The sequence below is a fragment of the Platalea leucorodia genome (genome assembly GCF_965183815.1).
Source record: "Platalea leucorodia genome assembly, chromosome: 1".
Taxonomy (NCBI): Eukaryota; Metazoa; Chordata; class Aves; order Pelecaniformes; family Threskiornithidae; genus Platalea; species Platalea leucorodia.
In genome coordinates, this window is record NC_138823.1 from 67605787 (window position 1) to 67622112 (window position 16326).

A 16326-nucleotide genomic window follows, 5' to 3' on the forward strand; every position below is an offset into this window, starting at 1 on the left:
GGGACCCTGAGAGCATCCCCCCTCCCAGAGGTTCAGCTGCCTGGGCTCAGGGTCAACTTAGAGCTAGTGCATCTGAAGGCTTCCCCCTTCCTTGGTGACAGAGCACTCCCACGCAGTTCTGCTGGGAGGCCTCAGGAAGGCTGACACTCCTTCCTGTGGGATTTGCTTTTAAGCGGTGACTTCACCGCTCGGCCCCCTGACCTACAGCTCCAGCTCTGTCACAGCCATGCCTGTGCCTGGCCATGGACCCTACTGAGCTGAACCTGAATCCCAATGCACCGACTCACTTCTCAGCCTGATCTCAGAACAACCTGGTAACCACTGGACTGTGTATCATCCTGGTTACTTTCACTAGACCTGCTCCTGACCCTGACTTGCTGACTCGCCTTCCTTGCTTGACCTGGTCACAATAATTATTGTGGACTTGTCTAAAGATCTGGACTCTCATTTGAACCTGACTACCAACCCCTTGCTCTCCTTGCTCAGGTGCTATGGGACCAGGCCCTGACTGCCTCTGCTGACCATGTTACTGCTTTCATCTCCTGGTTCCATTTTCATTGCCAAGCAGCCAGCCTGCAGTGCTCTCTGATGCCCATGTGCCTGTATTTCTTTCTAGAAACAACCATGGTACAACAGAACTTGACATACTTACAGTTCTCATCCCAAAAGATTATGATGCAGCCAAGAAGTTGTCCCAGGTGTGAGGGCTGGGGATTACACCCAATCCTCCAGCTAGGATGTACTCATTAGGGCAAAATCATATTTTGCTGTTATTTTTCCGAGAGCTTAATTATAGTTCTAGTACCAACTACCACAGTTTTCACCCCTGAATTATATACCTGGTGTCTTTCCCTTTTAGAGAATATAAATGAAAATAATCATTAAAATGTATTTTACAGAAGAAAAGGAAAATAACAAAGACAAAACATTTGTAGATCTTTCTAGCTGTTTGTAATATGTATGGTAACCCAGATGAATTTTATTATTAGAAAATAAATTGGGCTTTCTTTCAGGGACTACTCGATATGTAATGTTGGGACACTGAATATACTTTGCATTTTCTCTTTTAGCGTCTTTTGTGAAAATTTATAGAAAAAATATTAGCAAATATTAAATACTGTTCAGTAAGTAAGGTCTGGGTTCTGTTGTGCTTCTTTGTGAAGCCTGTATGGTTGATACTTGCGCTGAATTTGTTTTGTTTTTCACAGGGGCCCCGGTGAAGAGAATGTTCCTCCCCATGAAGCAAGTGACAGATTACAGATCTTTCAAGCCAAATTTGATGAACTATGGAGGAAGTATATCTCTCTTTCTGGTGGGGAAGAATTATTTGGTCTTCCTATCACAGGTAGTTTCTCAAGGGATATGGATACCTGGTCCTAGGCTGTTAAATTTTTCTTGTGGGTCCTGCAAAATGTATTCAGTGCTGGATTCATTGTAGAAAAATTCCTTGCAGTAAATTATTATTGTCTTTCCTATGAAAAGCAGCCGTGTGAAACTGGCTCTCACTCTGCATATACATAAACATCAGGTGGAAAAATATTGCACTGTTCTGTGTATCTCAGGGTCCAGCTGCTTAGCTCTCTTGCTTTTTCTGTTCAGAGCTAAGCACATCTCCTGTCTGTATTCTTCCATCTCCAAATTTGGGAAATATGTTGCCAAGGTACTCAAGTTGTCCTTGCTCCAGATATATAATGAATTCCCTTGGGCTGTGCAACTGATCTGTAATATCCTTATGTCTCCTAGTCAGACACACTTCAAGTTTGGAAGACCATGGTGTGAATTAAAGTTACAGCAGAATGTATGACAAGCACTTTAATTTGTACATACTAAATTCAGTGTATTTTCCTGTCTGAAGACATATGCAATAATCACGATATATTCAACTAGGAATTCACAAAGATATGAGAGAAATGAAACAAAACATTTCCGTTAAGGAGGTCAATTTGAAATACTTTTATTGTGTAACATATTCTATATTTTTATTTTGAAAGCACAACCCCCATCCCCAACTTCTGCCTCTTAAGTAAATAATGCAAATTGAGATGGGGGATATTTTAGTTCTTGTATAAAACTATAGTGTGTTCCTTTGCCATTTCAACTACTTTTTCAACATTATCTTCCTGACAGAGATAGGTACAGCACCTCACTTATAAGATTACATCTACTGTTATAGAAGAATATTTACAAAAAACTCAGCAATATAAACAATTACTGCACATCAAAACCAGATGTTCTTATGTAATGTAACTGGAAAAGTTTGTCTTACTAGACACTATCTAAAAGACTGCAAGCCTGATTTCAGACATTTATTAAATACCAATTTTAGAAATACATGGATTTTTATGTTCATGAATACAGTTGTACCTAATTAACATTCACAAATTTCTTCTTTTAAATTTTGAAACAGAGTATCCTGAACTGCACAAAATTAAACGTGAGCTTTCATTGCTTCAGAAACTTTACAGTCTTTATAATTCAGTTACTTCTAATATCGATGGATACAATGAAATGCTTTGGAATGATTTAAATATTGAAAAAATTAACAATGAACTGCTGGATTTTCAAAACAGGTAAGTTATTATTTGTTGAAGTGTATACAATTTTTATTTCTCAGCTTTCTGTGTTAATTATCTTGTGAAAATTGCCCTGAGGGGCAAAAATCTGTTGGTTTATTTCAAGCTCAGGCTTGCTCAAGTGCTCAGCACAGCTGCACTAGTTGCAGACTGTGGTGCCATATGCAGCTAGTGTGTGACCTTACTTAGCTCAGTCTGCAAGTCACTTTAGGCTTGTTGGGGTATGCTGACATGGTAGGATGTAGCTTATTTAATGAATAAGGTGCATAAACCTGTGGCATGGTGGTTGTAAGTGTAAATAACCTTCATAACTGATCTTCGTCTATTACCTTCTCAGTGATTTAGTTTACAGCTAATTGTTAGTCTGTGATGTTAGACAGAATTTTGATGTCTACTGTCTACTTCTGCACATTTGTATGGACTGAAATTGTTATTTCAACAAGGGTAGGTAGCCACATTAAATTCTGTGGGGTTATTTGTGAGGTTTGAGAAGAAGAATGTTTTCCACATTACATGCAAAATAACTGTTAGGTGAAACCATGCTTTGCTGAAATCAGAGGAATTTTTCTACTGTGTTGATAAAGATGCACCTTTGGTTTTTCAACAGTCATGGCTGGGTCTGCAAGACTTCCCTGACCCAGCTTGTTGCTTCTCTCAGAGGCAGGGGCTCATGAACCAACAGGATTTGGATTGTTTCCCTTTTGCCAGCTTGCTTCGAATTCTGATTCCTGGCACTGGAGTATGGACAGAATTGCTAGAAAAGGGGAGTTTTCTTACATGCAAAAGTGGAGAGTCTATATGCAGGTCTTAAGTATTCTGTGCATCCATTCCTTCAGAGCAGTTATCTGTACCAGTCTATGTTTTACTCTTAATGGGAATTACAGAATATAAATGCAAAAGTTGGAAAAGAAATGTGCAATATTTTTATCCTGTGCATATCTGTTGGAAAAAAGATGTGAACTGTCTCTCTGTTTTCTTTCTCCTTTTATTATTTTTGTATAAGCATTTTTTTCACCTCTTTACACAGTGGCTCTGATCACTTTCTCAGTGAGTTCTGTCGAGACAAGTTCATACTCAATATAAAGAGCTTTCTCTTCTGCAGAGCCTCTCTTCTGGAACAGCCAGTGTGTGTGTCTCTTTGCTTCACCAGTAGTTCTGATCAGCTTTTGATTTTGGATTCTCCAATGTGACCCGAGAGAGACTTCACTTACATTTTGGTATTATTCAAGAGATTGAGACAAAATCTGTGTTTTTCATCTCATCCCAACTCTTTGAAAAGCATAGGAAAAGTTACTTGTGTTCAGGCTTTTTAGTCATATGTGTTTTGAGCATGTCACCATTTTAGCAGGGTCCATTCATGTACACACTGAAGGTGTGGGGTGGAGATTTTCTTCTTTTTCTGGAAAAAAATGAGTGAACTGTCTTCTAGTCATTAACTTGAAAAAACGCCTCATTTAAAAAAAAATAGTAAAAATGAATGTATGCAAAATATATATACTTCTGCATTTGGACAATATCTGTAAGCCTTGATATAATTTCAGTAGACTTATGGAATCTGCATCATCATTTTTTCTATAGTTAATTATATTTTAGAGGTTGGTAGAATCCTCTTTATGCTTCCTTCTCCTGGAACTCTGAAGGAAGCCATTGCATGACAACAATTTTTAAAGTTATGTGTTTCTCTTTTTACTTCACATGTGACTTTCTTTTTTCCTCTCGAGCGTTGAGCTATATTTGGTGCAAGGTGACCACCAATAGGCAGTAAATATTATTTTGTAGAAGTCTAACCCAGTACTATTCTTCCCTTGGCAGGCTTGCTAGCATTATTGCATCAAGCTATTCTCTTTAAAGCTGGAGAAATGTAAACAGTGTACAGGGAGTACCCACAGAAATAACTAAGATGGTATGCTGTGTTATGAAAGGAGCAGGAATACTGGAAATGCAATTACTGTTTTAGCATAATTGTAAAGATATGCATAGTTCTTTAATGTTCTTTTTTGCTACCCCTTTTAAAAATAGTAATAGAATACCTAGAATCACGAAAAGAAGAATCGCAAAAATAACTGTAGGTGAAAATAAATCCATTTAAAAAGAGATAAAAAGGATAAATATTTAGAGAAAATGCATGTGGTAGAGAGCATTGTAGAAGTTTATAATAACAGCTGGAGAGAAGTTTCCCTTTACGTTTTACTGTAATATAGTGTAAAGAAAATGTCCAGTAAATTTAAGAAGGAAATTTAAACCTGATCAGTGGAGTAGTTTTTTAACATAGTATGTAACTCATGGAACTTGCTGTTAGAAGGTATTACTGAGACCAAGACAAAGAAAAAAAGGTATCTGTATTAAAAAAATTAGCAGTTTTCATTACCAAGCTAAGAGACCCCATTTCCAATTGCCAGCCTAAGGCAAAGTTTGTATGAATGTTGCATGTGTCTCAGCATAGAAGTAGCCAAGAACTGCCTCTTAAGGCCTTATCCATACATGGCAGAGTACAATTTTCCATTCTGCAATGCTTTTCTCTAGCATATTTAATACTGTCTATTGTTAGATTCAAGATGAAAGACTACAGAGATTATTGCAGTGCCATGACAGTATGCATATGTTCATCTACGTCTTACCAGCAAGCAGTGAAGAATTCACACATGCTCCAGCATTGTGTGACAGATCTGTCTGATTTTGAGCTGTGAAAAAAGAAGAATTTCTTTGAAAGAATTTTTCATTATGGGTTAGTTTTATGCAGCTTTTCGTTTCTGCCATTGAGCTGTAAGAGAACTGCTGTCAGTCTTTGGTCCATAGCTTTGGCAGATGAAAATTGGCATGACTTGTTAGAAGCAAGTGGAGCTGTGACAATTTACAGTACAAGAGGTTCTTAATTTTCAATTTTTTTTCATCTTGAAATTGTGCATAAAGGAAGATTTTTCTTTAAACATCTTTCGTACAACTAGGTATAAAATAGGTCTTGTTGGATTTGAAACAGAAGTATTTTTCTGTTTGCAAGCAAGTCAGTTTTGGTTTAGGATGTACTTTATTTTGCTTCAAAAGATATATTTCTTTAATCCTTTTTCCTCTTTCCAAAATCGGGTGCATTTTCAAATTTTTGATAAAACAATGACACTGCAAAAGCTTATGTTCAGACATGAGTTTGCACATGAAATAAACCTCCTTTAATTCAAACTGAAATAGAAACCAAACCATTCTAGTGTGATTTTTACTGTCTTTAGCAGTATTTCATGCCTGCAGTCAGAAACAATCAGCTATATATTATGTTGCCAGCTTACAGCTGGATTTTTATCTACTGGTCCACGGGTTGAAAAATAAGAATATATTGTACTATTAAATGGTGGATTGTGATTATTAAGAATAAAATATTTCTTCTTTTTTGTGCTTTTTAAAGAATCCGTAAGTTACCAAAAGCATTGAAGGAATGGCAAGCATTTCAAGACCTAAAAAAAAAAATTGATGACTTCGCAGAGAGCTGTCCTTTGCTTGAAATGATGTCAAACAAAGTATGTTCGGCATAATAATCTGGAGATAAGGTTCACTTGAAAAACTCTATTGAAGACTACATTGTATGATTATAAGATGCTTTTTATAATTCTTTTTTATAGGTAAAAGCAGCTCTATTTATAGCAAAAATCTATGTAGGCTTAGTTACAGAAAAATAAACCAAAAGGCTTCATAATGTGACTAGAAGAACTATTAATGCTTTCAAGGGAATAGAAATCAAGACCCTTCTATTTGTTTAACAGATGCACTGCAAAAGTATGTGATCATTCTAGTCCTAAAAATAATACAATTTTAAAAAATCTTCCCTAATTCCTATGCACTTTTCTAGGCAATGATGTCACGACACTGGGAAAGAATCGCACAAGTAACTGGGCAACACTTTGATGTTGACTCTGAAAATTTTGCTTTGAAAAACATAATGGATGCCTCTCTATTAAAATATAAAGAAGATATTGAGGTACATGTACTTTTCTGTTTGTTTTTAATGAATAACTTGTGATCTGGAGCTCTGTGCTTTTGGAATCCTGTTTCTAGTCATCTTTGTAACATTAAAAAATTTGGCTTTAGTTGGAGAATTCTTTTGAAGAATGGAGTTTGGTAGCTGGTATTAGCAGTGATGATTAGTTTATTTCCTTTTTATTCTGGAGAAGGATTAAATGGATAGATGGTATTACACTAATCCTGTTGTTTTAAGAGTAGTGTGATTCTGTCATGTTTCTGGTTTACAGTCTGCCTACTTATAATTTTTTCTTCCTTTTAAATGTCTCACCAAAGAGAAAAAGTAGTTCATAGGATCATAGAATCATTAAAGCTGGAAAAGACCTCTGAGATCATCGAGTCCAACTGTTAACCTAACTGCCAGATCCACCTCTAAACCATGTCCCTAAGCACCACATCCACACATTTTTTGAACACTTCCAGGGACTGTGATTGCACCACTTCCCTGGGCAGTCTGTGACACTGCCTAACCACTCTCTCCATGAAGAAATTATTCCTAATATCTAATCTAAATCTCCCCTGGCACAACTTGAGCCCATTTCCTCTCATCCTGTCATCATTTCCCCTCATCCTCTCCCTGCCTGGGAGAAGAGACCAACCCCCACCTCACTACAACCTCCTTTCAGGCAGTTGTAGAGAGCGATAAGGTCTCCCCTCAGCCTCCTCTTCTCCAAACTAAACAGCCCCAGCTCCCTCAGTCGCTTCTCATAAGGCTTGTTCTCTAGACCCTTCGCCAGCTTCATTGCCCTTCTTTGGACACGCTCCAGCACCTCAATGTCCTTCTTGTGGTGAGGGACCCAAAACTGAACACAGTACTCGAGGTGCGGCCTCACCAGTGCTGAGTACAGGGGCACTGTCACCTCCCTGGTCCTGCTGGCCACACTATTTCTGATACAAGCCAGGATGCCATTGGCCCTCTTGGCCACCTGGGCACACTGCTGGCTCATGTTCAGGTGGCTGTCAACCAGGTCCTTTTGTCCAGCCACTCTTCCCCAAGCTTGTAGCATTGTATGGGATTGTTGTGACCCAAGTGCAGGACCCGGCACTTAGCTTTGTTGAAACTCATACAGTTGGCCTCGGCCCATCAATCCAGCCTGTCCAGATCCCTCTGTAGGGCCTTCCTACCCTCCAGCAGATTGACACTTCCACCCAACTTGGTGTCATCTGCAAACTTACTGAGGGTGCACTCGATCCCCTCGTCCAGATCATCAACAAAGATATTGAACAGAACTGGCCCCAATACTGAGCCCTGGGGAACACCACTCGTGACCAATCACCAACTGGATTTGATTCCATTCACCACCACTCTCTGGGCTTGGCTATTCAGCCAGTTTTTTATCCGGCAAAGAGTGCACTTATCCAAGCCATGAGCAGTCCGTTTCTCCATGAGAATGCTGTGGGAGACAGTGTCAAAGGCTTTATTAAAGTCCAGGCAGACAACATCCACAGCCTTCCCCTCATCCACTAAGCGGGTCACCTTGTCATAGAAGGAGATCAGGTTGGTTAAGCAGGACCCTCCCTTCATGAACCCATGCTGTCTGGGCCTGATCCCCTGATTGTCCTGCGCATGCCATGTGATGGCACTCAAGATGATCTGCTCCAGGACCTTCCCTGGCACCGAGGTCAGGCTGACAGGCCTGTAGTTCCCCGGATCCTCCTTCAGACCCTTCTTGTAGAGGGGCATCACATTTGCTAGCTTCCAGTCATCTGGGACCTCCCTGGTTGACCAGGACTGTGATAAATGATGGAAAGTGGCTTGGCAAGTTCCTCTGCCAGCTCCCTCAGTATCCTTGGGTGGATCCCGTCTGGCCCTACAGACTTGTAGGCATATAGGTGGAGTAGCAGGTTGCTAACTGTTACCTCTTGGATTATTGGGGCTTTATTCTGCTTCCCATCTCCGTCTCCCAGCTCAGGGGGCTGAATACCTTGAGGATAACTAGTCTGACTATTAAAGACTGAGGCAAAGAAGGCGTTAAGTACCTCTGCCTTCTCCTCATCCTTTGTGGCGACTAAAGGATGGAGATTCTCCTTGGCCCTTCTTTTGTTGCTGATATATTTGTAAAAACATTTTTTGTTATCTTTAACTGAAGTGGCCAGTTTAAATTCCATCTGGGCTTTTGCCTTTCTAATTTTCTCCCTGCATAACGTAACAATATCCTTGTAGTCTTCCTTCCTGTAGTTGATGTAAGTCTGATCATGTTAAGTGCTCAAAATCCTTGGAACACAGTAGAAGTGGAGCATATAGGATTAAAGGAAAACAAGGTTCTTTTGTATTTCAGAAGTGACTCTTCACAAGAGCACAGAGCAATGAGAAGGCTTATGTAACGTACACAAGCCACAAAGCCATTGCCTCCTCCATTTTGGGGACAGTAGTTATCTAGCAAGTACATTACCTTTATGCTTGTTACATTTTGCAAGAACAAAGTAGAGCTAAAAATAAAGATGGAAAAGCTCAACAGTTTCTAACTTCAGTTCTGTTGTCACTTAGCTAAATCTGTGATGCCTCCATAGTAGTGACCTGATTTGTCTTGTTCCATAAAGGAACACTTCTAAGACAAAGACGTGAAATCAAACCTCTGCTGTACCCAATTTCCAGACAAGAATTTAAGCCATGTGAAAGGTTCAGAGTGATAGACTTACACTCAAGGAAAGACTTTAAACCTGTGATGGAATCCAATATACTCCTGAACCTGAATTTGGGGTCCAAGCTGAGCATCTGCTCCTTTTCTCTCTGATGTAATGACCAATTTTATGAAAGTCCTGTGTTCACTGTCTTCAAGAAGTAGTGGGCGGTCATGTTGTCCATGTATGTTCTATTCTTGGACTGTTTATTGGTTTTGATTGGTAATGTGTCTTTTCCTTAAACCCCTCAGTAGGTATATTTGACTTCAAAGAGGCAAATTCTGCCTGCTGATTCACTGAGTCAGTGAATTTTCAAAAGTGTAAGATGCTAGTGCTTGTGAAGACAGAGTATAGCCCATAAAATGTTCCTGTTACAAGTAGTACTATAATATAATCTAATTTCTAATACAATAATTTTGAGGCGTTTCAATGTGTATCTTCATTAGCTAGAACTTACACTGAAGTCTGGATCTAGCCAATGAATTTTAATTGTCTTTATAAGTGTGCATTATATTAGCCTTAGAGGAATGTAATTTACTAGTTTAATTTTACACAGGATATCTGCATCAGTGCTGCTAAAGAAAAGGATATTGAAGCAAAACTGAAGCATGTCATCAGTGAATGGAGTACTCATGCTTTCAGTTTTGGCCAATTCAAAACTCGAGGAGAACTCCTTCTGAAAGGATCAGATATATTGGAGAAAATAGCTTTGGTGGAAGACAGCCTCATGATATTGGGGTCACTCATGAGCAACAGGTACAAAACTTAATAAATGCACATATTGTGTAAATCTAATCAAACCCCAAAGTAAACAATGATCATCTTAGGTTCTTTTTCCCTTTAACTCATGTTCATACAGGTATAATACACCGTTTAAGTCCACTATACAACAGTGGGTTCAGAAGTTGACCAATACTGCAGAGATAATTGAAAACTGGATTACTGTACAAAACCTCTGGATTTACCTCGAAGCTGTGTTTGTTGGTGGAGACATTGCAAAGCAACTACCTCAGGTATGTTGATTTATGATAAAAATATGTTAATGGCAATATGTTGTACTAAGAGATTAGCCACATCACAGAGTTTACTTGCCAATGCATAAAATGCATTTAAGTTTTGTGGGCTGTGCATAGCCAGTTCAGAAGAAGCTTTGCCAAACTGGTGTCTGTCTGGTTGAACTGCTTAGAACTTGGTCAAACCTTCAGGAACAGGATTGTTTCTAATTCAGGCTCAAATGTTCCTGTCGGCTTACAATATTAGTGAATCATATGATAGCACAGGGCTCAGGGCTGCTTAATGGTACAAAACTGATGTATCACTTTTGCCGTATATGCAAACATCCCTTTCTTCCTGTGCACACATGTTTATAGGCTCTAAGTTATGCAATAATAGAACAACACATTTTCTGTATGAATTCTGTACTGGCTGGAACTCAGTATAACGAAGTCCCACAGAAAGATGCTGCAAGACTTGGGCAGCTGCATGCTAATCTGTGTGAACTGTTGCAACCTCTTCAAAAGGCAATTATGACCTTCCCTGATAGCAGCTGCAAAAGAGTTAAGGAATGATCTGACTTCCTACAGGAGAGAAATATCAGAATAAGTCATCCTCCCTCTTGTGTCTCCTAATGAGAGGCTTTCATATAGTCCTAACGCACCACAGTTTAGTAGCACTGGATCAACCAGTGCTGTAACTTAACAAAACTGTGAACATTGGGAAATTATTAAATATGAATTTATTTCAGGCCACGTCTTTTATAATTAAAGGCTTACAATTTCCAAAACTAATATTCATTTTTGAAAGTGAAGTAAAGCTTTCTTAACTGTTATTTAAGATAACAATACTTTTTTTTTTTTAGTTTGTGAGATATGTTTATATTATTAACGTTTATCAGAGAATCAATAAGCAGTTTTTGCAGATGAACAAATGCTGCAGCATAGCTGAGGCATTTGATAACTGCTAAAGCTACTTCTTACAAGGATGATATATGAACCAGTATTCTGGAAAAAAGCAAATGTGGTGACTATCTTTAAAGAAGAAAGAGAAGGAAGAGCTTGGTGGAGGAGTAATGATAGATGAGTGGGCTTAATTGCAATTCCTGGATGAATACTGCAACAAATAACTGTCTGTAATCATCTGGAAGTTAACAAGGAGATAAGTTAACAGTCAGTGTGGATTTGTTAGGAGCAAAACCTGTCAAACAAATCTAATTTATTTTTAGGGTGGTCAAAAAGCTTTGTGGATAGAGGAGAAACAGTAGTTTATATATATCCTGATAGGCTTTTGACGTTGTCTCTCATAGTACTATCAGAAAATGAGGTTTAGATTGCTGGTGTGTAAAATGCAGGCAGAAGAGTGGAATGCATAAACAGCAATAACCAATAACTAGAATATTGTACCTGGTTTTGGCTAAAGAAACACACAGACAAATTTGAGAGCATAGAAGAGGGTGATAAGAATGAGGAACTATCTATGAAGGATAATGCACAAGAAAAGATTCAACAAATGAAACTTGTTTGGCTTGAAGGAGAGGAAAAACTGAGGAGGAGACCAGATAAGTTTAAAAAAAAAATAAGGGTTGCTCTCAACAGGAAGAAAACAGCGTGTTGTCTGTATCTATGAAGATGAGAAGTAATTGGTGTACACACAAGAAAGATTAAGCTTAGATATTAAAACAGTCACCAATAGCAACAATTGCTTCGAGAAGCTTCTGAATCTCCAGCATTGAGCACCTTTAAGGACAAGACAGACAGACGTTTTTCAAGAGTGGCGTGGGTATAATCCTGTCTTGTGACAGGCTTTGGATGGTCTCTTGAGATCTCTCCTAGTTCTCAGATAATTTGTGATCCCATTAACACTTCATTCATTGTAGGTGAAGAAAGAGTTTTTAAAGTCAATATACCCAGTGCAGAAAAATATTTATTCTCCAGCTCCCAGTATTTGAGAATTTGTCTCCTTTCACCTACAATACCTTACAAGTGCAGCAGTTTCAGACTATACTGTTTTTGTTTGTCCAGTATTTCTACTAATGACTTAATCCTCATAACCTGTGTGGAGCAGCCATTACATGACATTGTGTATTGCTATTAGGAAGGCTGTCATTTCTGAGAAGGCTGCTGTTTGAGTTTTCTGGTCTGTGTTGGAATCCATTTATATGGACAATTTTGGTGCCCAACATGAAGTAAAAGACATTTCCAGAGCTGTCCCGTTGGACTCTTTCTCTTGCAATTTAAACTCTGGTCATTATAAGCACTGATCATTATAAGCATGCCTATAAATATTCATACGTTAGTCCTGCAAAGAAGACTTGAACAGCAAGGGAAATATTAAACTATTAAATTCCTCATCTTGTGGAATTCTTGAATTTTTAGAATTTGACAAACATGAGGAAGAGCTAATGCACTTTTCATGTACTCCAGGAAGCCAGAAGATTTCAGAACATTGATAAATCATGGCAGAGAATTATGCAGAGAGCCCATGAAACATCGAACATCGTGCAGTGCTGTGTTGGAGATGAGACTTTGGCACAGCTATTACCACATTTGCTGGAACAATTGGAAATCTGTCAGAAATCACTGACTGGGTATTTGGAAAAAAAACGGTTAATATTTCCAAGATTTTTTTTTGTATCTGACCCTGCTCTTCTGGAAATCCTTGGTCAAGCATCTGATTCCCACACTATTCAGGTACAACTAATAAGGCAATACTGTTCTTATGGTCAATATTATTAAGTGAGAACCATGGAGGATTTTGTTATTTATTTGAGAGAATTTCTTTCGCTTATGGAAAGATTTGTAGAATCTTCTAATACAGGACTTAAAGGCAAAGTAAGAATGCCATATCAAATCAGTTTATGGAGCTTTTCTTTTCTGATTCTATTGCAGGCACATTTATTAAGTTTGTTTGACAATGTTAACCGAGTGGGATTTCATGAAAAAAACTACGACCAGATTTTATTGTTTGAATCTCAAGAAGGAGAACAGGTCAATATTATTGAACCAGTTTTAGCTCAGGTAATGGAAGTATATATTACAGTTTTTCATGACTTGATTTAAAGTAGATTTATATTGTAGAGACCAACAGTGTTGCATCATGCTAGCTGAATGAAAGCCTTCCAATGTAAACAGGAAGAACAAAGGCCAGAAAGGAGAGGACATTTGTGTCATTCTGTAACAATTACTTTACCTGTTTTTTCAGCAGTACTGATGTGAAGTGCCAAATCCATCTCATATCCCGAGAAGGGCAGTGGAGGAGAAGGAGGAGAGGAATCTTTTAAAGATTAGAGAACAACAAAGAGGGAAGTGGGAGTACGAAGGACTGGAAAAAAAGTCGAGTAGGGCTTCTTCTCCTTGTGAATTATTCATAAACTAATTCTTTAGAAGTACTTTCTTGTTTATTTCAGGGCAACGTGGAATTCTGGTTAGGTCAGCTGCTGAATGGGATTAGGAAAACAATCCACACCATCATTAGACAAGCATCAATGGCCATTAGCGATTCAGGATTTAAGCTGTATGACTTTCAGGCAATGTTTCCTGCACAAATAGGACTTCTGGGAATTCAAATGATCTGGACCAGAGATGCGGAGAATGCACTGAACAGTACCAAAACAGACAAAAAGGTAGCATTTAATGAATCTTTGGGGATTAATTAAAAGCATTGTTTGGAACAGTGCATGTTGTGAAAAATTAGAAGTAACATGCAGGAAAAAGCACAAAATACTAGTTAAGTAACCAGAATAACAAATAAACTGACAGGAAAACAGAATGATAAAAGATGTGTTAAAAGGTCACACCTCCTCACCATCCCACAGCCTGTGCTTTAGAATTGTTCCTAATCCTGTGATTTTCTCTACTGTTCTGTCAGCACAGTCATCTTGGGAAGGGACAATTTCTCAGTTTGGGAATATAGGGAATCTTATCCTATTACTTTCCCAAAATCAGATTTGGAAAGAAATAAGAACTCCCCAAATTTGGGGAAATAACTGTGCTTCATGGGCATTGGTCTACTGTAACAGAGTGTATTAGATTCTTCAGTTGATGAGCTCTTTTTTGGGGGAAGGGAAAGAACAGAAGCCATTTGAGGAAGTGTTGGTTAAATCTCAAACACGTAGAGAAGATCCTGTTAATACCAAGGTGTTATTACTAACACTGAATCTATGAAGGAGGAAGGAGAGGATGTGAACTAAAGAGTTGCGAATTACCATTAATCAAGAATATACAGTGAGATTGGACTAAGAACTAGTAACATCATCCTACCATAAAAGTAAATGCAGGGGAATGGTACTATGCTGTACTTTGATACTGAGTGAAAACAAAGACTCTAGACTATGGAGAAGACCACTTAGTGCTACATTTTCTGCATTGTGCAAAGTTTAAAAAAGGCATAGACCTGCTTTTAGTCTGCTACAGTTCATACACTAACTAGATGCAAAGATTCTTTTTCATTAACTAGAAAACAACTTTCGTTTCCTTGGGATGAACTCTGTGTGTGTGTTTGGGGGGTGAGGAGGTGTTTTAGTTCTCCATTAGTTTTGCAGTGTTTTTAGCATTTTTTTTCTGGGCAAGCAGTGTGATTTTTAGGCTTTGCATTTATTTACAGAAAGCTAGTGTGATTATTCTCTCACACATTTGGAACGGAAGTATATATGAGCTGCCCTTTCTGAAACCTCAGTGCTTTATAATTTGTTGTGTACCAGGAACATCACTGACAGAGGCTGATGCTGTTTACCTAAGTCAATATTGTATAGTCAGTATTATATTTTGTGGAATTTTGTAACAGAATCTGGTGCCACAAAATAAATTATTACTTTAGCATTGGCATCTAAAATTGCACTACATTTTCTCCCTCCTCTGGTTAGAGGATGTGATAGATCTCCAGGTTCCTGTTCCCCCTAAAGAGTAGATACTGCTTGGGCTGATGTGCAATAGCCCAGACAAGAGACTGATGGTTCTGAAAATATGCAGGGATGCAATCAGCTGAAGATGTAATGTATAGTACAAGGTGCAACAGTCTTGGAATAAAATCTTATGATGTGACCTGTTCACCTAGATATAAGCTTGTACTTTGTTGGGCTAAGAATGCATGCATGGAGGGCAGCCTGCAAGTCTAAATTTAAGATTCCAAGCCTAATAAATACAAAGCAAATCATAGATGTCATGGGCCCATATGTTTGCAGATGTTTTTTATTTTTTATTCTAAACATTGGAAGGACAAATTATGTTTGTATTAATATGGCTATTCTTGCTATGTGGAAAAGGTGATGCACACAACAAATCAGAAGTTTTTGGAACTTTTAAATGATTTGATTGACATGACAACACACAATCTGACAAGAATAGAGCGCACAAAATATGAAACTTTAATCACCATTCATGTGCACCAGAAGGATATCTTTGATGATTTGGTAAGTTTTTGAAAACCTTTAAGGGACTTTCTGTATGGAAGTTTTTGTACATATAAAAAAATTATAAACAAATCTTACAATCTATTCTCTTTGAGTAGCTCTGACATTAGTGCTGGGATATAGCATATTAGATTTAGTCTGATTTCATATAGATGTCATGCAGGTAAGGATGAATTATATATAGGTATGTTCATAGGTTCAGACTTGAGTTTTTAAAATGTTTTTTGATACCCATCATGCACAGCTTCACTGTGAGCCAGAGTTTAACTTTTTAAATTAAACTATTCTCTCAAATTGAACATTTAATAAATTATTTAATTGAAATATAAAATGAAAAAAGTCCCTTTAGTATTGCTATCAATCATGTGATTTCCAGCCCAGCCTATGTGTTGATTTAAGGTAATAGTTATTCAAAGGTTGAAGTGGTGAGGGTCCATATATTTGAAAAGGGTAGCACCAATAACCAGAACAGACATTTAAATTTTTTTTTTATAATTGAGTTGCATCAGACTTCCTTTAGATAAGTATATTGAATACATGAAACTATAAAAATGGAAGTAAAATAACTTTCAAAAAGCTTGCATGATGCAAAGGTCAATAATTCAATAATGCATTGTTTAATTTATGCATATAGGTTAGAAAGATGAAAATTAAGTGCATGCGTAAACACAGAAAATCATAAAGAAAAATACTGAAAGTTAGAAAGAAAACTGCCAGCTTCTA

The 16326-nt window shown here is 37.9% G+C and overlaps 1 protein-coding gene across 1 annotated transcript in view; it reads left to right on the top strand.

The window, feature by feature from the left end:
• LOC309598479 (dynein axonemal heavy chain 5-like) overlaps positions 1-16326 on the top strand; it is a gene marked incomplete at both ends in the record, with an annotated part of 174256 nt that overhangs the window by 40502 nt on the left and 117428 nt on the right. Inside the window, 10 exons of the mRNA XM_082329118.1 lie at positions 1209-1345; positions 2408-2570; positions 5968-6079; positions 6409-6537; positions 9757-9956; positions 10060-10213; positions 12620-12886; positions 13085-13213; positions 13603-13818; positions 15457-15603. Of these exons, the coding sequence (XP_082185244.1) occupies positions 1209-1345; positions 2408-2570; positions 5968-6079; positions 6409-6537; positions 9757-9956; positions 10060-10213; positions 12620-12886; positions 13085-13213; positions 13603-13818; positions 15457-15603 (1654 nt within the window). The remainder of the gene's footprint in view (positions 1-1208; positions 1346-2407; positions 2571-5967; positions 6080-6408; positions 6538-9756; positions 9957-10059; positions 10214-12619; positions 12887-13084; positions 13214-13602; positions 13819-15456; positions 15604-16326) is intronic.